At 36.6% G+C, this 26,086-nt stretch overlaps 1 protein-coding gene across 1 annotated transcript in view; it reads right to left on the reverse strand.

Annotated features, from left to right (window-relative positions):
* LOC150104902 (uncharacterized) overlaps positions 1 to 25,307 on the reverse strand; it is a 62,242-nt gene extending 36,935 nt beyond the window's left edge. Inside the window, exon 1 of the mRNA XM_090396048.1 lies at positions 24,987 to 25,307. Within this exon, the coding sequence (XP_090252174.1) occupies positions 24,987 to 25,199 (213 nt within the window). The 5' untranslated portion in view covers positions 25,200 to 25,307. The remainder of the gene's footprint in view (positions 1 to 24,986) is intronic.
* Positions 25,308 to 26,086: the final 779 nt, after the last annotated feature.

The raw sequence follows: 26,086 nt of genomic DNA on the forward strand, positions 1-26,086 counted from the left end.
ACGTCTTCAAATTTTGTTTCATCTATTGGTTTTTCCATGTTTGTGTCAATTAATAAAACTAAAGGTTAACCTTACCTTTCGCTGAACAATCCAAAGCAATTCCTCTATATCGAATCATCAATTCATCCATCACTATATCACTAACACTTCACATATAATCACTTTCACTCACTACCAGTCTGAGTCTAATCCAAACTACACTCGCAATCTAATCAATCTACAATCATAATTTAATCAGTCGGGCCTCATTCTCGGCCTTTTCTGACTTCCTTATATCTTATTATTAAAGTCTTGTATGACATATAGTTGAAAGGTTTAAGGCCTTGGGGCAGAACGTTATAATTATTTCTTTAGCGGCATAGCAAACTTTAAAATTCGTTTAAGAGAATGGCTTGAATGAGAGAAATTATTTTGCATTATCATTAGAAATTTATAGCTTATATTTCATTAAAACAAAACTTCAAATTAAAATATTTCTTAAATAATAATGATATATGATATTTCATTTGAAAATACTTCAAATTCTTAAAATTTATTTTATTATAATATATAATACAAAAACACCATACATTAATTTTCAGTCAGTTTATATATATATATATTAACGAACCGTATCCAATCCAATACCCTTGGAGGATAATGGATGGCAATGTTGTAGCCAATGAAGTTCTAACTGAGACTCGGCTATTGCTGTTACCCTCCTGCCATGATCAGAGCTTTAATTTAATAGCTCAATAACACCTTATCCCTACACTGTCCTCTACAGATAACGGGGAAGATGAAAAGTATTCTGGCTTCGCCCCTTTAAGCCAGTCCTTATAAGGACTATATATATTAACTATTTTAGGAGAGGAGTGAGCTGTTTTTTCAGACTGTCAATCCAATACCCTTGGAGGGTAATGGATGGCAATGCTGTAGCCAATGAAGTTCTAACTGAGGCTCGGCTATTGCTGTTACCCTCCTGCCATGATCAGAGCTTTAATAGCTTAATAACACCTTATCCCTACACTGTCCTCTACAGATAACGGGGAAGATGAAAAGCATTCTTGCTTCGCCCCTTTAAGCCAGTCCTTATAAGGACTATAAGGATAAGAATTAACTATTTTAATTGGGGATCAATCGACCGTGAGATGCGGTGATTGATTCATTCAATCCAATATCCGTGGAGGGTAATGGATGGCAATGCTGTAGCCAATGAAGCTCTAACTGAGGCTCGGCTATTGCTGTTATCCTCCTGCCATGATCAGAGCTTTAATTGCTCAATAACACCTTATCCATACACTGTCCTCTACAGATAACGGGGAAGATGAAAAGCATTCTTGCTTCGACCCTTTAAGCCAGTCCTTATAAGGACTATTTTAATTAGAATATGAGTATCAATCGACCGTGAGATGCGGTGATTGATTCATTCAATCCAATACCCTTGGAGGGTAATGGATAGCAATGCTGTAGCTAATGAAGCTCTAACTGAGGCTCGGCTATTGCTGTTACCCTCCTGCCATGATCAGAGCTTTAATAATAGCTCAATAACCTTATCCCTACTCTGTCCGCTACAGATAACGGGGAATATGAAAGGCATTCTTGCTTCGCCCCTTTAAGCCAGTCATTATAAGGACTATTTTAATTATTAAAGTTAAAATAGTTAATATATATATATAAACTGACTGAAAATTAATAATATATATATATATATATATATATGTATATATATATGTATATTAACTATTTTAATTATTAAAGTTCTTATAGTCCTTATAAGGACTGGCTTAAAGGGGCGAAGCAAGAGTGCTTTTCATCTTCCCCGTTATCTGTAGAGGACAGTGTAGGGATAAGGTGTTATTGAGCTATTAAAGCTCTGATCATGGCAGGAGGGTAACAGCAATAGCCGAGCCTCAGTTAGAACTTCATTGGCTACAGCATTGCCATCCATTACCCTCCAAGGGATTGAATGAATCAATCACCGCATCTCACGGTCGATTGATTCCTCCTTCTATTATTGAAGTTAAAATAGTTAATACATATATATATATAAACTGACTGAAAATTAATGTATGGTGTTTTTGTATTATATATTATAATAAAATAAATTTTAAGAATTTAAAGTATTTTCAAATGAAATATCATATATCATTATTATTTAAGAAATATTTTAATTTGAAGTTTTCTTTTAATGAAATATAAACTATAAATTTCTAATGATAATGCAAAATAATTTCTCTCATTCAAGCCATTCTCTTAAACGAATTTTAAAGTTTACTATGCCGCTAAAGAAATAATTATAACGTTCTGCCCCAAGGCCTTAAACCTTTCAACTATATGTCATACAAGATCTCAATTTTGAACCCTCTGTTGCTCAGATCACATTCAGTGAATTCGACTACTTATATGTCTCTGTCGGTTTATTTATTTATTTATTTAAATACAACTCTTACTCACGAAAGGCTATTTGAAATACAGTACATTAGTTTTCAGATAATCCTAATCCCTGCTGTAGAGATACAAACATGGAATTTTTCAAGCCACTTCAGGAGCTCAGAAACTCACAACACAGCCAACGATAGAATTCATCTCACAAAACATCTATGCTCATTACAGGAGTGGAATTTGCTCATCCAACCAGGCTAGCAGACTGCATTCTCAATAAGTGTCAACATCCTTTGTAAAGGATGTGGAACACTTATCACACCTATCCCCCCCCCCACACACACACAGTCCACCAGAGCAAGGTTTGTCGATTGGGACAGGGAAAAACACTTTGCAAGTCAAAAAAATCAAATAATGGATTTGTTTAATTCTTCAAACATTTATTGACCTTTAAACATTTATTAACATGTTCTATCTGTCGACAGAGCTCTTTAATTAAATTATGGACTCAATGCGAATCCAATTCTCTCTCTCTCTTGTCTAGAATTTTTTATATATTTTCAAGATGATTATGAGAATGTTTATCTGATTGTATGAAGTGAATCACAGGCTTCTGGTTCAGAGGTACGACGAATAGTATTGTTGTGCAAGTTCTTAAAGTCATTTTTGGCATTAAACTACCTCTTCCTGTTAAGCACTCGATGGATGATTCAGATAAAGTGGTACGTGTTCGGTTGATAGAAAATATAACACGCAACGTACAAAAACAAGATAATACGACAAGTCAAAGTTCAAGTTATTCATTTATTTTAATGTCATTTATATGACGTCTATGATTGTCTGACGAAACATTGCTGCAACACAGCAATGAACACACAACGAAGTTGACACTTAACTCGTATTGACGAACTCCAAACAATCTGACACAATTAGATCGACGCAAGGTTCACATTCCACAAAAATAAGTTGCTTTCGTTCATTCTTAACTCACTACTCGAGTGCGAACGTGATAACTAAGAAGTATGGGCTCTCGACAGATGCTTTAAATTTAAGCGAGAACGTTAAGCGGCATCGCTCTTACGTCATTAGATAAACGTAAACCAAAGTAAGATAATTAAACCAATTCGTTTATGATTTCAGAGCGTCGTATGAAGACTTTTTAACAGTGGCGGCTCGTACATAAGCACTGCAACACTGCAGCACCCCCCAAAGGAAAAATGAAAAAATTAAATTTCGTTTGTGTTTCTAAATAATAACAATGCTTACAACATTATATAAATGCAATACAACATGGTAAAGTCTTGACATTGATTGAATGGTTAATAATTGGAATTGTTCGATTAACGCTTTAGATTACGAAACAAATGCACTGCGATCTAACGCCGATATTCATTTGCGCTTGCCATTGCACGTTACGGCATTAGATACACTGCCGCTTGGGTAGTGTATCATAAGCTTGCGCGGGTTATTTCTGTGAGATAGAGATATGAAACGTTTATTATTGGTGCGTGTTCGTGGTGCACTATTTTTTGTCAATAATATTGTATTTTGTTAAAATAACATATAATTATTTATTTATTATAGATACAAAGCTGAATTATGACGAGTGTCATTGTTGAAAATATGAAAATAATTATATTGTTTCAATTATCGTTACACTAAACAAATGCACTGCCATCTAACGCCGATATTCGTTTGCGCTTGTGATTGCTATAGATACGAAACTTTTATTATTGGTGTTTGTTCGTGATGAGGATGAAATCTTTTTAATAAAGCAATTTTTAATTAAAATATTTTTAATAAAGCAATTTTTTAATATGTAAATTTATTTATTAATAAATTCGTTACTGATTAAGAAAAAAAGTTTTTTTTTTTGTATGTGCAGCACCCCCACTCAAAAGTCCTTATATCTTATAAGGACTGGCTTAAAGGGGCGAAGCAAGAATGTTTTTCATCTTCCCCGTTATCTGTAGAGGACAGTGTAGGGATAAGGTGTTAATGAGCAATTAAAGCTCTGATCATGGCAGGAGGGTAACAGCAATAGCCGAGCCTCAGTTAGAGCTTCCCTGGCTACAGCATTGCCATCCATTACCCTCCAAGGGTATTGGATTGAATGAATCAATCACCGTATCTCACGGCCTCCTCTGCTTTTTAAGTTATTGAATAAAATATATGGTGTATAAGGAAACTATAAAAGTTTTTATTTCTTTATTTTAAATAATTATTGAGACATATTTAGATGACAACATTCTCATATAAATGAGCTCATCAGGATTTATATAATTGGAAGAAAAGTGTAAATATTAATTCATTATTTTATCTGTCGATTATCTACAGGTACACTGATGGTACTGATGTACATTCCTATTAATTATTAGAGTAACTTAAGGTAATAAACAAGGCTACACTTTCTCGCCTGTAAAGTGTCGCTACCTACCGGACTATAGTGCAACTATTAACTATTAACTGTATAGAGGAATTACTTTGTTATCACAGAAAAGGAAATAACTCAATCCAGATTTTACCGCAATATTCGCTCGACGCTTATTTAATATTTCACAAAGGCCTAATCATCTTTCGAATTTGCAGAAGCGTGAGTGCTTGCCTTCAAAATTTATATAACACGTAACATTTCAAGTTGGGTCTGAGAGTAATTAATGTAATACGAGAGAGCTGCTGGTCGCCATGGTAACGAATGCGATAGAAGTGGAAACGTATACAAGTGATGATCGCATAAATGAAATCACTGTTTAGAAATTAAGCTGGAATTTCTCTCAGCTGCAATAAATGTATTAATTTGCAGTCCATTCCAATTGCGACAAATCCTTAGGGTAAAGAGGATCGATGTTTATTTGGACAGTTGGAAGAGAAACATTCGGGACAACACCACTCGCTTAATAAATTATTAACAAATGGTAATGCGATAAACTAATTTATAGTTAAGACGATGAAGATGCATAACGCCTTAACTCTCATTCCTTTCTGATTAAAAGTAAAGTTACTTATTCTGTATAAAGCAACGAGGATAAGAATGAAAAAAAAATCAAGAATCTGTGTCATTAATTATTTAAAAAAACATCGCTTTGATTAATAATGAACTAGAATTACCAGTAAAAAAGCCTACGACCTTTGACGACTTTTCTAACTAATTCAAGGAAATTAGCTTAATAATTAATAACTACATCATGCAAGGAGAAACCGAAGATTGCTTTATATATAATAAAGCAGGAATGGACAAACAGCAAATTTAGCAGTTTCTAAAAGTCTAATCGCAGGAACACGCACACGCACACACACACACACACACACACAAGAAAAATCTATTAATATTAACATTATTGCATTGTGTATCTTATGGTAATATTATTCCTATACGTAACTTACACAAGTAATCTACGAAAATTAATTATAATAATAATAATAATTATTATTATTTCCTATGGTAATATACCTAACTTACACGTAATCTACGAAAATTTAATTATTATTATTTAAATTAAGGGGATATTAAATCCCACATTGTTTTAAAACCGAATATGAAACTCAAAGATTGGAATCAGAGAGTTTCATGCCGATATAGAAAACTATCAAGTATCGGCGACACTAGCCAATGCAAGTGACCCTAGTATGTAGTACAATACCGGGCAACTCGTTGCAAAGGTGGCGAAGTTCTGATCGTTATTCTTAGGTATTTTCCATAATGTAAAAACACATTTCCTAGGAAATGTATGCTGTTATTACATTATGGAGGGAGTTCACTACCCAGACCAGTTTCAGACTTTTTCGAGGCGTCATCAGTGAGTAGCTAAACCTAATACCGAAGTGTATAGCGAAAAGAACTTATATACTCTGCTATACGAGTTTCCAAACAGGTGCAACCATTAAGTTACTTAAATATAAAGAAGCTTTTTAGCTCTTTATATTTAAGTTAATTATTATTATTTTCTTTTTAACAATTAACATTTCTGACATAAAGAGTGAAGCAAAATGCTTTTCATAGTTTCCACTATCTGACATGGAAACAGTGAGTGGAAAAATTTATGAGCCAATTGCTCGCCCTGAGCGGGCTTGGAGATTAAACGTTAGAATTGGAGTTTAAGATGGCTTTCGGTCTTTTATGTTTGAAGTAATCCGTTGCTTCGTAATTTGCAGCTAGTTGAAACAGTTTGTTGGTGTGTACAGATGCTTTTGAAAACAGCTTTGTGGCTATAGTGTATGCAGGAAAGTGTAAATATAGGGGACATCTGTGTCCCGACGGAGTTGCACATTTCTGACAAACCATGGAGCGTTTAGGATCATTTGTAGACATTTATTTTGCGCACGTTGTAACTTGAGAATATTAGTATCAGCGATATGGCTCCGAGCCGGAGAAGCGTGAGTATAGTACGAACCATCAGTTTAGTAATTTGATTCTGGTGTTCAGTTTACTGTTCCTGTTGATTAGAGGATAGAGTTGAGCAATGGCTTTTGATGCCTTTATACAGAGAGCCTTGATATGACAGCTGAAACTTAGCCTTCTGTTCAGTAGTACAGCGAGGTATTTGACTTCTGTTTGCCACGGTATTTTTGTGTTAAACAGGAAGATGTCCCCTTTAGGAAGCATCGGTCTTCTGGTGAATAGCATGACTGTGCTCGTCTGAGGATTCACTTGCAGTCTACATTTGGCGAACCATTGTTCAATCAGTAGTAGGTTTTCTTGCAGTTTTTGATGGCAAGATGTGGCTCTAGATATCTGACTAATATTGCTGTATCATCCGCGTAGAGGGCCATGATACATGACAATGGATTCTGCGGGATATCACACATTTATATGAAAAAGAGAATTGGTGCTAGTAAGGATCCTTCTGGGACTCCAGCCAAGATATGTTTCTGTGCTGGTACTGTACCGTTGATCCTGATTTGCATACGCCTGTCAAAAAGATATGATTTAATTAGGTGAACCATTTCCAATGGTATTCCAGTTGAGATCAGTTTATGCAATAATCCGAAATGTCAAATTTTATCAAATGCACTGGCTATGTCAAGGAAAACAGCCCCAGAGCATGCCAATTGTATCCAATGGAGATGTATTCTAGTCTATGTATCTGTTGTGTGCTACTATGGAATTGACGGAACCCAAACTGCTCTTTAGGAAGAATGTTTAACTTGTGTATGGAGGCTTGGAGTCTGGTAAGAATAACGTTTTCTGCAATTTTATCCAAATTTGAGTTGAGACAGATTGGCCAATAATTTTGAGGCAGGTGCGGGTCTTTTCCGGTCTTATGGATTGGAATTATATCCGCCACCTTCCAGCAGGAAGGGAAATGTTTGAAATGGAGGATGGAATTAATTATGTTGGTCAGATGTACAATAGCTATACGAGGCAGCAGCTTAATCACCTTGTTGGAGATGCCCTCAGGTCCAGGAGCTTTTTTGTTTTTTAACTTATTGATTAAGTCATATATTTCTGCTGGTGATGTGGGAGCAATTTGATTGGAACATGTTACAGAAGATTTTAATGAACATGTGACATGTCGATGGATCTTGTAGATATGATTGAAGTCTAGATATTCATATGAGAGTTTACATTGCTTGTCTAAGTTTTCTGCTATTGCTTCGGCTTTATCTGCATCAGTGTGGATGAGGCCTACATCTGTTTGGGAGGGGGGGGTAAAGATTTGTTTTTGTTTTTGATCTTTCTATTAGATTCCAAATGGCGTGATTGCCAGGAGAGATAGACGTCAATATTTCTTTCCAAAGTTGATTTCTATGTGCTTTAAGGGCATCTCTCAGAATTGAGAATTGAGCCTATTCAGGATTCGTTTGTCTTGTGGTGCGCGGGTATTGTGAATCCCGTTTCTAGCCTTATTTTTCTCCTTGATCAGGTTCCTGATATCTTCTGGCAAGTGGCTGGGCCTGAGGGAAGTTGTGGAAGTAGTGACTTCTGTAAAGGCTGTGCTAATTTGTTGTGTCAGGTCTTTAACAGCTGTTTCAATTTCTTCTTTGGATTTTATAAGTGGAACAGGACCAATATATTTCGGGAGTACTTTGGTCAACCTTTCCCATGACATGAATGTGTGTGTGTGTGTGTGGAGGGGGGGGGGAGATAGTTTTTCTTGTTTTCTCAACTGTAGCAGTGTTGGATTGTGATCAGTAAAAGATCATTTAATGTCATTAAAGTGTACTGGAGTCTCACATTCTGCAGTATGACTCTGTCTCCAAGCTATCAGCAGCGCCATACATATTATGATGGGTAAGTTCAATGGAACCTTCCACAACTGCGTTGTTGAATCCTGTGTAGTTAGCAATATGTGGCCGTTCCTGTTAGTAGTTTGACTGTTCCCGCTGGGATGCTTGGCATTTAAGTTACCGGCAATGATGATAGACTCTCTGATGAACAAGATCGCGTTTAAATCCGAGGACAGTAATAATTTTAATAGAGGATTGTATGCTGCATAGAATTTTAGTCTACCAGCCGAGTTCGTGAGAACCTCTACACCTGTAACCTCAATAATAGTGGTAGGTTGGATATTTACAGAGTGATGATTAATGTTATTCTTGATGAAAATGGCAGTGCCACTGCCTCTGTGGGTCAGCCTGTCAGTTCTGTATACAGATGTTATCCCCTGATCTTGGGGTTGTCCGATGATCTCATATGCGTTTCACTCATCAAACATACACCCGGATGATGTCTTTGGATGAACTCTTGGAACTCCAAGACCTTATTTCTGAGGCCTTTCACGTTCCACACGATAATCTGCAGAGAGTCTGGATTTACTTTATTCCTGTTCCTGAGTGAGCGCTGTGAAGATGGTTTGTTTATTCTTTAGGAATCTTTTAGTATAGGATGGTGTAGGGTTGAATCAGTTGAAGTCTAGTGGCATATTTGCCAGAGAAGAGGTGATGATAGCTGTCAGGTTTGTGTGTGGTGCTGGCTGATCCTATTCATGAGTTATCTATTTAGAACGGACTACATCTGCGTATGACCTTGTCTGTCGTGGTTGAGTTGCTCTTTTAAAGGCCTCTGACTGCGGCAGATGGGCTTCTGAAAATTTTTGCTGGTCATTGGGAGGCTGTGGAGCTGAGGCCTCTGGCGTGAATCTACTAGGGGAGGAAGAGTGTCTGTCTGTCTCCGACCTTCTATTTTTTGGGTTTTGAATGCAACCTCTGTAGCTGGTGATAGCTACAGAGGTTGCATTATGGCGTCTGGTCATAAATTTGTTTGTAAGATTGATGGATCTCAACTAATACTAGTGGCATCGGAGACTTCCCTTTTTTTGGTCATTCTGCTGACCTTGATGGGTGGCAGGTCCTATGTATGTGTGTGTGTGTGGGCCACCACAGTTGGCACATTTAGCTGGGATGGTTTTCGGCTTTGTATAGATATTGGTTCGGTGGCTGTCCCCACATTTTAGACATTTAAACTCAGCCTTACACATTTTGTGGGCATAGCTAAATTTTGACATCTGTGGCACTGACCTGTTGAAGCCCATTTCCCTAAGGGTTCTGGGCTGATTTTAAGTCCACAGATTGACGTCAGGTCATAAATTTGTTTGTAAGATTGACGGATCTCAAGTAATACTAGTGGCATTAGAGTCTTGTCATTTTTTGGTCATTCTGCTGACCTTGATGGGTGGCAGGTCCTAATGGCGTAGATCAGCAGCCACATCTGTGGATACGTCTTCAGACACTCCTCTCTGCACCACCTTCAGATTTTTCTCTGAGCCGAGAGAGAAGGTGTGATATTGAATGCCTCTGGCATTCATTTTTCCTGTCAGTTTTCGGTAGTCCATCATTGTGGTGACACTTTTTGGTGGTGATATAAGAGATCTTTAGATTGGACGTGTTGGCCCTAAGAGACCTCCATCCTTGTTTTTCGCGGAGTACGATCGGAGGTACCTTCTGTCTAGTGAAGGCAGAGGAACCGAAACTTGGCCATCGTCTTCCATTCCATCCTCTTTTGGTGGTTCAGAGGCCGTGGTTTTTCGCTTCTTACGCGCTCGGACCTCTGTGAAGTCTGAGGGGCAGAGATTACCAAGTCCAGCTTCTCTTCGTTGGAGCATTATCGTCACCCTCTTCATCGTCCCACGACATAGAGTAAAATTGATTTCAAATTTTTAAAAAATCTTTTTAAGTATGTTTCTGGCTAGCCCCTCTGTTTAGTGACTCTACCAGGGCGTCAGTGTCAACTTCGCTCATTTTGAGAAAAATGATTTGTAAAAGCACTGTTTAAGCTTAAGTCTGCGTAAAAGTCCTGTAGACCCAATAAATGGTCTACCCGCAGAGAGAATCTGCAGCCACAAAGGACTGCCAGCAAAACCGAGCGTTGGCAAAATACTCGAAGAAGCAGCAATGATTTAAATTAAATCACCCCGTGATTTAATGGGGGCTGTGTGATTCAGGACCTCCTTGTCCCTTCTTTCCACCAAGTGTAGACCGACAGTCGAAATCTCCCACTAGAGGCAGAAGACTATTGACGAGGTAGTGACACGCTGTGTTACTACCTCGCCATTATTATTTTGTTGACTGACAATTGACATTAATGGCTTTAGGGGTGAAGCAAGATGCTTTTCAAATTCCCCGCTATCTGTTACAGTGAGGAAAAATTTTATGAGCAATTTGTTTGCCCTGGATGGGCATGGAGATTATGTATTGCTACAGGAAGTTAAATGGCTTTTGATCTTTTATGTTTGAATATATCCGTTGCCTCGTAGGCTACATCTTGCTGAACTAGATCGTTGGGTTGTATGGACGTTTTTAGGAAAAATTTTGTTGCTAACGATTGTAGAAAAGAGAAGATATAAGGATCATTTGTATCTCGATGAAGTTGATTGTTTCTGACGAACCATGTGGGGGATTAAGAATCATTCGCGAGCACTTGTTTTGTATACGTTGCAGTTTGAGGACATTAGTGTTGGAGGTGTGGCTCCAGGCTGGAGAAGCGTAGGTGACTATCGGACGAATCATGAGCTGGTATGAAAGCAATTTTATTCTGATGTTTAGCTGGCTCTTCCTGTTAATTAGAGTGTAGATCTGGGCGATGATTTTAGATCCCTTTGCACACGTAGCCATGATGTGTTGGTTAAAAGTTAATTTTTTGTCGAGCACGACACCAAGGTATTTTGTTTCTGTCTGCCAGAGAATTTTAGTATTGAATAGTAAGACGTTTCCTGCAGGAGACGATCTTTTAAGATATTATCGATCTTTTCGTGAAGAGAATAGCTGAACTTTTTTGGGGATTTACTTGCAGTCTCCATTTGGAGAACCATTTCTCTAACTTTAGAAGGTTTCTTGAAGCTTTTTTGTAATGAGGTGTGGCCGAAGAGATCTGGCTACTAATGCTTTATCATCCGCATATGGGGCCATGATGGATGACATTGGGTTGTGTAGGATATCTGACATGTATATAGAGAACAGCAATGGAGCCAGTAGGGATCCCTGCGGTATTCCGGTCAAGAATTGCCGCTGGGATGAGGAAGTACCAGTGGTGGCCCATATATAAGCACTGCGACACTGCAGCACCCCAAGGAAAAAATGAAAAATTTAAATTTTGTTTGTGTTTATAAATAATAACAATGCTTACAACATTATATAAATGCAGTGCAACATGTTAAAGGTTACAGCCTACGTTTTGACATTGATTGAATAGTTAATAATTGGAATTGTTTGATTGATGATTTAGATTATGAAACAAATGCACTGCGATCTAATGCCGATATTCGTTTGCGTTTGTCATTGCACGTTACAGCATTCCCAACTGTAACGCTCAAACGACAGTGTATTTTTAGTAAGCTTACGCGCCTTATTTCTGTGGGACATGAAACGTTTATTATTGGTGCGTGGTGAACTATTTTTTGTAAATCTTATTTTATTTTGTTAAAACAACATATAATTATTTATTTATTATAGATACAAGGCTGAATTATGACGAGTGTCACTGTTGAAAATATGAAAAGAATTATATTTTTTCAATTATCGTGACAATGAAAAAAGTGTCGGAATTATCGCGTTCATCACGTTATCACGTCAATTATCACGTCATTATGGGTTGACCGGTTTCGGCCGTGGGCAGGATAACCATACAACACGTGTTTCATCTATTGCAGCAATAAAACACGTATTCCTGTTTTTGGTTCGTCTTTTCTGATTTGTGAAAAAAATGTTCATTACTGTTGTGAACAGATACCAGTTCGTTTGCTCTCTATCGTCTAGTGAGTTTTAAATTGCAAATTTATAGTAAAAGAAATTTTAAGTGAAAAATACATTTTTAAAAGGTAAGTGTATGTAATTCTATAATCTACTTGTGATAAAAATAACATCAAAAATGTAATAATTAAATAAAAATTTATTTAATTTTTCAAATGCAAATGATATTCGTTTGCATTTGTCACTGCACGTAACAAGTAAATCCGCCACTGCTCAGTTGAGCAATGTCGCTCGCATAAATTGCTTGCTTGCTCGCGTTATTTCTGTGAGATACTAAAGGTTTATTAGTAGTGTGTGTTCTTGGTGAGGGTGAAATATTTTTGATAAATCTTATTTTATTCTGTTAAAATAACATATAATTATTTATTTATTATAGATACAAGGCCGAATTATGAGGAGTCTCACTGTTGAAGATGTGAATAGAATTATATTTTCTCAAATATCGTTACATGAAAAAATAGAAATAAAAAATAAAGGTCGTCCGACTCCATATATTATTACTGATCAAGAAAGAATAAGTAAAAATAAAAAATACACCAGGTCTTTCAACAGTGAATGGTATCAAAAAATTAAATGGCTTTGTGGTTGCGAAACTAGAAATGCTTTATTTTGTTTTCCTTGTTTACTTTTTGGCGACGATACTTTATGGATTTAAAGTGGTTTTACAAATATAAACAGAATAAAAGAAAAATGTGAAAAGCATCAGTTTTCTCGAAAACACATGGAAAATGTTATTTCGTTTTCATTATTAGGAGAAGTTAATATTTCCGAACAACTCCGTGAAGCTCACAGAACATCAACATTGAAACATAATGAAGAAGTGAAGAAAAATAGAGAAATATTATCGAAAATAATTGATTGTATAAAATTTTGTGGCAAATTTGCACTATCCCTTCGGGGACATAATGAAAGTGATTTGTCTGAAAATCCGGGAGTATTTAAGGGGTTAATAAATTTCTTTGCAACTTTTGATCCTTCTTTGCAAAAACATTTAGATAACAGTTCGGTGTTTAAAGGGACATCAAAAAATATTCAAAACGAATTATTGCAATGCATATTAGAAGCATGTCACGATCACATAGCATCGGAAATCAATGAAACATCGTATGTAGCAGTCATGGCCGACGATACCACAGACGTTTCTGAACATACACAAACAGTGATTGTTTTCCGTTATGAACTTCGAGGTATAGTTTATGAACGATTTTGGGGATTTTTCACTCCAGAAAATGCAACTGCAGATGGTTTGACAATATGTTTACTTAACGAAATAAACAAAGTATTGAAAAATGATTCGAATAAGTTAATAGCTCAAACATATGATGGAGCTAATATTATGAAAGGTGAGCAAGGAGGGGTTCAATATAAAATTCAACAGGTTTTCAAAAAATGCTCATTTTATTCATTGCTATGCCCATCAACTAAATCTTATTATCAAACACGTAACTGTATCAATTAAATCTGTACGATTATATTTTGCAAATCTCTCAGGAATAGCAACAGTTTTTTCAAAATCTCCACGGAGATTGAAAATATTAGATACGTATGTAAATGCACGCATTCCAAGATCATCAACCACACGTTGGAATTTTAATTTAAGAACAGTTAATACAGTTTTTGAATATAAGGATCAACTTATTAAATGTTTCGAAGAATTGCTGACTTTAAGAACCACAGACAAAACTCTCCAGGCGTCGACAGGATTCTTAAGTTTACTGAAAAATGAAACGTTTATATTTTGGCTAGGACTTGTTTCATAAAATCATGTCTCATGTTGAGATATTATATAATCAAATGCAATCTAGAAACGTTGATGCTAATAAGATTGAAAGAACATTAAATGAATTTTATAAAGAAATTTCAAATATCCGTAATTCAGAATGCTGTGAGTCCGCTACTACTACTAAAATTATGGAAAGTAAAGAAGTGTGATTTAAACGGAAGCAAAAGAAAGATTTGTATTTACTAATCATTGAATAGCTGCTAAACAGTTTTATCAGGAAAATTTTGAGAGTTTTCAAAAATTAATTACCAACTTATGAAATAAAAGAAATATGTCAAGTTTATTCAATTTTTGTTCTACAAAAATTAGAAACAGAATTATAAATGTTTTAATCTAGAAAAGAATTTCACAATTTTAAAGGATTACTTTCATTACTAAATGTATTAAATGAAGAAAATTTAGCAAATGTTTTTAGTGAAATAATTAAACTTATAAAAATGTTAGTAACAATTCCAATGACCACAACAGAACCGGAAAGATGTTTTTCTACTTTAAAAAAGGGTGAAATCATATTTAAGGAATACTATGAACCAAAAGCGGTTAACAGCACTGTCTATCATTTCAATTGAAAAAAAAAACATCATTTTGCAAATTACAAATTTTAATGAAAAGGTTATTGAAAAATTTTGTCATGGCCAAAATAGAAGAATGGATTTTATTTTCAAATAATATTTTTAATAAAGTAATTTTTTAATATGTAAATTTACTTATTAATAAATTGGTTACTGATTAAGAAAAAAAGGAATTATTTTTCTTATTTTGTATATGCAGCACCCCCACTTTAAATTTTTACCGGCCGCCACTGGGGAGTACCATTGATCTTGACTTGCGTGCTTCTATGCTGTAGATAAGATCTAACTAGGTGTATCGTTTTCAGTGAGATACCGGCTGAGATACGTTTATGTAGCAATCCGAAGTGCCATATTTTGTCAAATGCTTTGGATAGATCAAGAAAAACAACTCCAGTGTATTGGCGCCATTTGCAGCTGGTGGTAATATATTCATTTATTCTGAGGATTTGCGGGATAGTACTATGGTATTGCCGAAAACCAAATTCTTCTTTAGGAAAGATGTTTGGTTTATTTACTGAAGCTTGATGTCCTGAGAGGACGACCTTCTCTGCAACCTTACTCAGGTTGGAGATGAGGCTGATAGGACGATAATTGTGAGGCAGGTGCGGGTCCTTGCCCGGCTTATGTATAGGGATTACATCAGCCAGTTTCCAAGTGATAGGAAAATAGTGACGCCTCAAGATTGCATTTATGATTATGGTCAGGAGCACTGCAGCTTTTCGAGGCAGCAGCTTGATCACCTTATTTGTGATGCCATCTGGACCAGGAGCTTTTTTGTTCTTTAAATTTTTTATAATATCATATATTTCAGCAAGTGATGTGGGTGAAATATGGTCAGCACTGGTATAAGAGAGGTTTAATGAGTGTCTGACCTATGTGAATTTTATACAAGTAATCGATGTCTAAGTTTTCATATGAAAGTTTGCACAGATCTTCTAAATTTTTTGCTATCGCTTCTGCCTTTCCTACATCTGTGTGATGTAGTCTAGTCATCTGGTCAGAAAGTATAGGGATATATACTTTCTGACCAGGGCCTATATATATTTATGATATATATAGTCTGTTAAGAATTGTTTTGTCTTGTGGTGCGCGAGTGTTGTGAAATCTTCTCCTTGCTCTGTTTTTTTTTTTTCTCTGATCAAGTTCATAATGTCTTCGGGCAGACGACCAGGCTTGGAGACAGATTTGTAAGAGGTGGCTGCCATTATAGCGGAATTAATTATTTGGGTGAGGCTTGTGACTGCGGTTTCAACATTTTAGTTTGAGCTTATATGAGGAACAGGTCCAAAGTAATCCCCGAGTACTTTTGACAATTTTCCCACGATATAAATGAGTGAGAGGGAGGAGACAGGTATTCCTGCTTACACAGCTGTAGTAGAATTGGGTTGTGATCAGATGAAAATTGGTTCATTGATTTTAGGCTGTACTGAAGTTTAATATCTGGCTGGATAGTTATATCCCAGGATGTCAGAAGTTCCAAACGTATTGAGATGAGTTGGTTCGGTGGGGTTTGCACAACAGCATAGTTTGATCCTGTAGTTGGAAAGAATGCAGCCATTCTTGTTGGTGGTTCTACAATTCCAGGCAGGGTGCTTGGAGTTTAAGTCTCCGGCAATAATGATGGACTTTGCAATGCCTAAGATGGCATTTAGATCAGAATTCAGTTGATGTTTTAGGAGTGGGTCGTAAGCTGAGTAGATTTTCAGTCTGCCAGCCGAGCCAAGTGAATACTTCCACGCCTGTGACCTCAACTGGAGGGTTGTTTACAGAATGGTGTTTGATATAATTTTTAATGAAACTGGCAGTGCTGCAGCCTATATAATTTAGCCTGTCGGTTCTGTATAGGAAATAACCCCTTATTTTAGGGATGTCCGAGGGTCTTAGATGTGTCTTGCTTATTAGAATAATATCTAGCTGATATCTATGAGTAAAATCTTGGAGCTCTAAAATTTTGTTTCTGAGGACATTTGCATTCCATGCAACGATCTGAAGAAAGGCTGGAATTAGTTTGTTTCTATTCATCTATAAGTGCTGTGAGGATGGCTTGTATTTCACATAGGAATCTTTTAGTGGTGGTTGCTGAAGAGTTTGACAGGCTGAAGTCTTGTAACATCTTTGCTAGAGAGGCAGGAATAACAGCTGTCAGGTTTGTAGGTGCTGTTGGCTGGTTCAGTTCTGGTGTTGACTTGTTTGAATGAGCCACATCTGCATAACTTCTTTTTTGCCTTTGGTATTCTTTATTTTTTAAGGCCTCTGATTGTGGCCGCTGAGCCTCCGGTTGTGGTGCATGGGACTCTGGTATTCGTGTATTAGAGGAGGAAGACTGTTTAGTTATCTCCAACCGTCTGTTCTTCGGGTGTTGAATACATCCCCTATAGTTGGCTGGATGAGGGCCACCGCAGTTGGCACATTTAGTCGGGGTGGTTTTCGGCTTTGTATTCATTTGTGGGTGGCTATCCCCACATTTTAGACATTTAAACTCAGGCTTACACATTTTCTGGGAGTGGTCAAATTTTTGACATCTGTGGCACTGAACCTTTGATGCCCCTTTTCCTTAAAGGTTCTGGGCTGATTTTAAGTCTACAGATTGACGTCAGGTCATAAATGTGTTTGTAAGATTGATGGATCTCAACTAATACTACTAGCATCAGTCTTGTCTTTTTTTGATCATTCTGCTGACCTTGATGGGCAGCAGGTCCTGTTGGAGTAGATCAGCATCGCTCTCTTCTGTGGATACGTGTTCAGACACTCCTCGGTGCACCACCTTCAGATTTTTCTCTGAACCGAGCGAGAAGGTGCGATACTAAATGCCTCTGGCATTCATTTGTCCTGTCAGTTTTCGGTAGTCCATCACTGTGGTGGGCTGTATCTTTATACCGTTGGTGACATTTTTGTCGTAGTATAAGAGATCTTTAGATTGGAGATGGCGGCTCTAAGAGACCTCCATCTTTGTTTTTCGCGGAGTATGATTGGAGGTACCTTCCCTCTAGTGGAGGCAGGGGGGTTCCGAAACTGGGCCATCTTCTTCCATTCCATCCTCTTTTAGTGATTCAGAGGCCGTGACTGTAGCGTTCCGACCTCTGTAGGTCTGAGATCACCAAGTCCAGCTTCTCTTCTGTTGGAGCATTGTCGTCACCCTCTTCATCGTCCCCCGACAGAGAGTAAAATTGATTTGAAATATTTTAAGAATCTTTTCAAGTATGTTTATGGACTCTCTGTTTAGTGACTCTACAAGGATATCCGCGTCAACTTCGCATATTTTGAGAAAATGTGGTGTAAAAGCACTGTTGAAGCTTAAGTCCAAGTAAAAGTCCCGTAGACTCAATCAATGGTCTAACTCGCAATGGACTACCGAGGTTCTCTCTGCAAATTATTATATCCTTATAAGGACTAATTTAAAGGAACGAAGCAAGAATGCTTTTCATATTCCCTGTTGTCTGTAGAGGACAGTGTAGGGATGAGGTGTTATTGAGCCATAAAGTTCTGATTGGAGGTACCTTCAATAAAATGGAGGTACCCATTTTAGTCGCCTCATACGACATGCATGAGCTACATTGGAGCTATACTTATCTCGGCCACCACACGGGAATACTGCCGGCAAAACCGCAAGCTGTGATGATTAATTAAATACATGAAAAAAATAAATTGGTGTACTTCTGAAAAGAATTTTATTATTTATCACTTAGCTTATAGAAGATATTTTCTTCTATTTCTTTTATTATACAAAAGAATACTAATTATTTATAGTTATTATATTTTTATAAGATAATTAATTTTTGTGTATTAATAGAGAAATTATTCACAGAGATGGGAATATTTACGCAAATAAGCATTTCGTAATGCATTTCTCATTACTCGTTTCGCAGCAATGTATAACGGAATAGCAAAACTTAAGCAAGTAAATTGAGAAGGAGTGAAATGAATGAATCATGAAATCAAGCAATCTGTGTTGGAAAAGAAAATGTTATGGAGGAAGTTCTTGTAGACAGACTTATACGCTGATGATACGTAACTGTTAATTTTAAGGAAAGACAACGTTTACTATTATATTAATTAAATAACTTTAATTAATACTTCTTATATTTCTGTAATGTTACTATCTTCAGGGAACATAGAAATTAATGCAATGTGCATGCAGGCACTAACACTGAACAAATATGGCTGAAGCCTACTAGGTGGCACCCTTTAGGACTCTAGGACTGACTTCAGTTGTTGTCTTCAGCCAGATTTGTTCAGTGTTAGTGCCTGCGTGCACATATTATTTTCATGTTCCCTGAAGATGGTAATGTAACATTACAGAAATAGAGGAAGTATTAATTAAAGTTATTTAATTAATAGGATCCACGAAGAGTTTAAAGTGCAGGCTAGAAAGGCGACTAGCATGGTAAAGATAGAAAGAAAAAGTGCAGTATGAGAGGAGATTGGCTGGTCAGGCCAAGGTTAATTCATTAATTCAAGGGAATTTTCCTGCTACATGGCAAGCAAGAGGAAGAATAATTATGGCAGACTAACATTGGTGGATAGTCATAGCAGCAGACTAACAGCTGCAAAGGATATAGTGGACTTATTGAACGAGCACTTTATCAGAGTGTAAATACTGGTGTAAATGATGCGGTGCAATATATAGAAGATGGCAAGTATTAGGAGAATTGGAAGCGAAAGAATCAGGTGTTGATTGGGTCAGGGTTTAATAAGGCTGTGGAATTGGATGATATTATCACCACATATGCTTAAAGAATGTGCACCGCATTTGGTTATGTCCTTCACTTGGTTATTTAATGAAAGTCCTGCAGTAGGTAGGGTTCCTAATAAATGGAAAGAAGGCAAAATAGTACCTCTCTACAAGCATAGTTCTAGGAAAGAAGCTTCCAGTCATAAATCAGTCTGTATAAGTGCGGTTGTGGTCAAGGAGTTGGAGAGATCGGTTTGGAATAGAATACGGATTGGGTTGATGGACATAGTATACTTTATGATGGTCGGCATGAATATGTGAAATGTTGGTCTTGTTTTATTACTATACTTGCATTTTGTGATGAGGTGACGAGTGTGTTAGATAAAGGAGAATCATATACAGTGATGCTCATGGACTTTGCAAAAGGGTTTGATAGATTATCACGTGATAAGTTGGAATACAAGCTGCAGATAACCGGAATAGACTAGTTAAATGGATCGGAGATTGGATCTCTCTCTCTCTACGATACCAGCAAGTTGTGTATGATGGAGCAATGTCTCAGAAAAGGAGAGTAACTAGTGGCGTGTCCCTGGATTCTGTTCTTGGGTCCCTCCTGTTTAACGTGTTTGGAAATGATATATTATGTGGACTGACTGGGGATCTTCAGTTGCTTGCTAGTGATGCAAAGTTATGAAGATAAGTAACACTGCTGATGTTAATCTCCTTCAGTAAGTTTTGAACAGAGTTTTGACATGGACAAAAGAGTGGGGTGCAGGGTGATATATTTTGGAGTGTAGAAATATAATACTGAACTGTATTGACGGTAGGAAGTGAATGAGATTCGAGATTTGGGAGTGATGGTTGACAGTAGACCGAAGTTTAGAGGGCATTGCAAGTGTTGCAAAGGCTGCACATCATAGTGCAGTTATGATAAGAAGTATTCTGACATGTAGGGATAAGGAAGTGGTTATGCCATATAAAGAACAGGTCAGATCACTTTGACTGTTGTGTTCAAATTTGTTCACCTGGTTTACCGTGATGTGGAGACATTGGAGAGAGTCCGGAGACGAGTAGCTAAGATAATATCAGGAGGTTGTAGATTGCAGAATTTGGTGGATAGGAGGAAAAGAGGGGGATATGATAGGGACATTTAAGTTAGGGTGGGGATTTTATCGGATTAAAAAGAGTCGAAGGTTAGAGGAGAAGAACCAGAGGTCATCCCTGTAAGTTACGTAAAAGTGTGGTGAAGAAGGCTGTGAGAAGTAGATTTTATCCATGAAGAATTGTCAGTGAATGGAATGTATTACCAGAATGCGTTGTTAATACAAGGAGGATATACAATGTTAAGGATTTTAAGATTCTATATGATAAATATGTTTTCAGTTGAATGAGCCTCCCACGATGAGTCTGCAGACTCCACGGAGGGTGTAATAATAATAATAATAGTAATGAAAATGTCAGACACAATCTTGAAAAGAAAGTCACAGCGGGGAAACGCTAAATTAATTTAATTTTGTTAGATTATTATACTATCGTAACTTAGAGCTTAGCAATATTTTTTATATCTGAAGTCAACCACGTTTCTGTATTCTGAAGAAACTTTGCTGATAGTGAAGAATTGTTAGTTCTGAAGAAACTTTCACGAATGATAATTTTTTACTGAAACAAATGTTTTTTTTTGTTGTTTTGTTTTGCATTAGTTAGGATTACAAAATTATCAAAAAGTACTCACATTTATCTTTTAGTATAAGAAATAATTGACAAAACTTTATTTTTCGTTTAAAACCAGTGGATTTCAGTTTCAGTATGATATTTAAGCTATTGGTTAATGCAAGCTTCACACACACACACACACACACACACACACACACACACACACACACACACACACACACACACACACACACACACACACACACACACACACACACACACACACACACACACACACATTAACATTAAACTATTCAGAAACGACTAAAATTATTTAATTTTGTTTTTGTTAATATCGCAACCTAAGGTTCTGAATATCCTTAACGGGTTCTCTTTGTTTATTGCTTCTTTGTTTCCGAATAATTGGTCTTTTGTCAGGAACAACAACGAGAACCGACACTTTGAATATTGCATTACATTTCGACGTACTGAAATATGACCCATAAAAATGTCCAATGAAGTGGGTTTGAAGTTTCGCATGGCCAACCTCTGGCAGACTATTTAGTGTCGAAAAGCTCATATGGAAGAAAATATTTAATAAAAAAAAAAAGTGAAACAATGAATATTCCTGGTCTACGGAAACTCTGCAGTCACTTACGTAGTGTTTTAAATATCAAGTTTTGGTATTTTACTGAACATTTAAACTGAAAATATTATTTTCCTTATAATTTAAAGAGTTTGTTAAAGGTAATCTCAACGAGTGAGAGATATTGTATCCTACAGCACATAAAAAGGAGAAGAAAGCAGATTTTTTCCCCCCGATGACTTTGATTTTGAATACCCACAATTTGTGTTTTAGAAAATATATAAGAAACGAGGACTATTTCTAAGGATAGCAGTAAAATTAAATCCGTTACTTTGTTTTATTCCTCTAAGTGAGAAGGCGAGGCCATTTAGTCCAAAGTATCTTTTGAAGACTAGTGCCCCCCCCCACACCATTAACAACTGGCCCAAGGCTATCACTGATGTTAATGGGCATCTGGTGAGGAGAGTATGTCTAAGAACTGCTGCCATCTAGCGGTATATAATCCCCAAACATTTATTGTTTGAAATAGTGTCAGTTCTACAGTCTATTTCTTGGGTTGTGCAATTAAAAACCCAGTTTCTGGGGAAAAGAAATCCTACTTTCCCCTGTGCGAGGGTTCGACTAACTTGGAAACCAGTAAAGAAAAGGTTTACAAAAAGAATTCATTTACTCGACGACTGGAATCGAACTTATAATAGTCGTTCTTCGGCTGGTGTAGCCATGTAGATGCTAACGTCATTCGACAGCATTGCATACGCTTACCCATGTCAATTCAGATTAAATCTGACCATGGAAATGTATCAATGAATGAAGCCGAAATAGGTCTGCCATGGAGAAAAGTGGGCGACGGACTATTATGGAAAATTTAAAGCTCTCTTTAGCACTGAAAACAATATTCAAAGAAGATAATTTTTGAAGAACTGAAAACTGTTGAGAAGAAAAATCTTGTAGCGAAATCGGAACGCTTATTTCCTCCTTTTAAAAAGGTGACCGTTTGAGTTACTACAGTTTGATAGTGTAATTAATACAATTAAACATGTAATTAAAATTATATAGTAAACGGTGCAAGTGGTTGTCTAATTTAGCCAAAAGTGAACAACTGTCAGTAGTAAGCTTAAAAACAGAAAATTTAAAAAAGAAAAAAAATTGTCGTGTTTCTACTTTTGATATTCCTCTGACACTATTACGTTATTGACTGATGGACAGACTGAACTAACTATTTTATATAACATAATTAGGCAGATTCCTGAATCAGAGTACATTTTCATCGAATTCTGCATCAGTAAGACAATGATAATTGACATTTGATTCGTAAGCACTCTATGAACTAAAACTGTGTTTTCTTTTGGAGGTTTCAAAATTTCGGATATTTAAAATTTTATATTTTGGCTGTGTTCTCCATCATGGGATACCTCTCTCGTTCCAAGAAAATAGATGCGACTGCGCAAGTATGCACATTTTATAGTCTGTAAAGGAGATTGGCAAACCATTCGCTTCGAAGTCATTTTATATTTGGTGTACCGAATGATGAGAGCTCGAAACAAAATGAGAAAAAAATAGTTCAACAGGAACTCAGAAAGAAGTTCTATTCTTTCTGAGTAGAACTTCTTTCTGAATTTCTGTTTAGAACTTAGAAAGATGTTCTATTCGGATATCATTTGAGGGGAAACGACTGTTGATCAGCAGTAATAATACATCGAAAGTCTGTTTTCGGATGCAAATTGCCCCCTCTGGGGGTATTTGCATCTAGCATTCGCTCAGGGCACAAAACCTGTATAGCAATATATCAACGCAATTCTTTCTGCAAACCGACCAGTAACCTTACTCATTATTCCCGTCGTATGGCCGCTGTGTATACAGGTAAAGAGGATTCCTGGATAACTGTAATGCTTTTAACCGGAGTGTCTTGTCCACTGATGAAATATACAGCATTGTAATAATGTCGGTTGCTTCTCGTGGTATATATTAGGTCTGCTGGTCACAGTACATGGAATCATAGCAGTTATGTTTTTTCCAAGAGGATCCAGGTCACGAGGCAGCGAGACAAGCACAGAGTTTGAAGAGAATGAACATTGGTAAGCTGCTATGGTCAGTACAGAATTCTAACTTAGACCAAAAAAGAACATCAGCAAGATAAAGTGAAACGAAGCATTAGAGCATGGTGAAGACAGCCCCCCCCCCCTCTTCGTTAGGAGTTAGCTCACTCTTTTAAAGGCGGATTGGAGCACAAAACCATCAACTTTCTACGTGAAATGAGTAAAACGTGAAACGTTTTCCACAATGCACTTTAGTAATCAGTACAACCAAAGGCAGTTCCTTAATTTATGCTAACAAATACTTGTTTATTTTATATTCGAACGGGTCTCATGATTTTCGGTAAGATAGGGTATATGAACATTGACATTAAAAAAAATATTAGAGGAATCACTAAAGTAAAAACTATTAATTTTTAACACCATTTCCTGTTCATTGCTTCCTAAGCAAGTTCTACCGAGTCGAAATTTTATTTCAGGACTAGAGGCTACAGTCTTAATGGAACACACTCGAAGTATCGCATGAGTCATTTGTTATTAACATCTCGTAATTCTAGGAATTGATGTAAAGAAAAAAGTCCGTACACACTGCTAGATTTCAATTGATAACGTCTACATTCTTTTCTGTCCTGATTGAAATAGAAAGAATAATAATTGTGATGTATCACTCGTAATTGCACCCTTGGTAGTACCCATTGCTTCCTAATACTTTCTTTGAAAGGAAGTACTCAGATGAATGGCTGTATTTTCAGACGCTTGCAACTGCTATTCGCATGAATCGTAAATGCAACCGCATATTTTAAGAGGTTAAGCAATGCTATCTTAGCAAGCTGTCCTTTTCTGTCAGGTTATAGTTTACGTTGACAAAACCATCCAGTTTGTTCAGATTTAAACAAAATTCGGGATTGTGTTAGCTATAGATTACAAAAAGAGTATTTATATAAATGTGGATCTCTTTCTTCACTTCACGTAGCTTGTTATGCCTTCACAGCTGACATATTTATCCATAGTAGACTATTTATAAAATAAACCAGGAATTATTGCATTCACTTTATCAAACAACATAAGCGATTTATTTTAGTGGTTTATTTATTTTTATTTTGATAACCATTTTCATTTAATTGGATTTTCTACCTACCTTAAACACAAATGCGTCATCTTCCATGTCTCCTACTAGTTTCCCACAAGGTGTATCTACGAACACATCGTTATCCGTGATGTCCTCAGAAAACAACATGCTAGCATGCATTGAACTGCTGGATCGATCACTCCACACACCTGGAACGAGAGTCACACATGCCACAACCACCATTGTCACTAGAGCAGTTGCTAACCCGACGATGACAGCCATGGTTATTTTCGGAAATTTAAATTTACACTTGCCTTCTTTCCCACGCACATTAATGTGGAGGTCGTCTTGTTCTGGTGAAGGGTCGTCCTCAATGCCTACTTGCTTATATGGTCGATGTCCACCCAAAAGGAGAGACATTGTAACTTGCAGCGTCTTCACATGGCAGGGGTAATGGCTGATCTGTTGGAATTTAAAGAAATATGGATATGAATAGATTTCATACAAAAAATTAAATATAATGATTCTATAAAAATATAAGAAAAATGGATAAGAAAACTTAATTTCTGTCGAATGCTGCTGTCGTAGTCCACCGCCCCATCATCATCATTAATGTAACATTCCACGTTGATATTCCCGCTTGGCTGCAACATTTCTCTACTAAAGTCATTTAAAATACTGAATTTCCGGTTCAGACATACACTTCATTTACAATTTCATCACATGTTTTGCTTCACCTTTCATTTCTAGGATTTTTAATCGGATGCATCTTTATCTGAACTCAGTACTTTGTACGCAATATTATTTTAGTTTTGCATTCTTGTTTCTTTATTTTATGAGCTTGCAGTTTAGCCAATCAGTGAAAGCAATCTTCCTTTACAACACTGATGAAATTCAAGTCACGCGAATTGTTCTGAACATGCGCAGTGTCCCAAAGAAACTGCAGACAGTTATGAACAATGTGAATCAACATTTTCTATTGGGAACTCTACAGAGATAAAAGCAGGCGATTATGAAACACTAATGCCTAAAAACGAATGAGATTTTTAGCATTACTTAATTATTAAATTCATACTACATTTAAATTGTTAGTAATTCATGTTTTAAAAATTTAAGAGACCGTAAATTTCATTATTTAAACACCGGATTTAAAAAAAAAAAAAACTAGT

This window comes from Typopeltis vanoorti, chromosome 7, assembly GCF_054136105.1.
Source record: "Typopeltis vanoorti isolate ZY-2024b chromosome 7, IOZ_Tvanoo_1.0, whole genome shotgun sequence".
NCBI classification, from domain to species: Eukaryota; Metazoa; Arthropoda; class Arachnida; order Uropygi; family Thelyphonidae; genus Typopeltis; species Typopeltis vanoorti.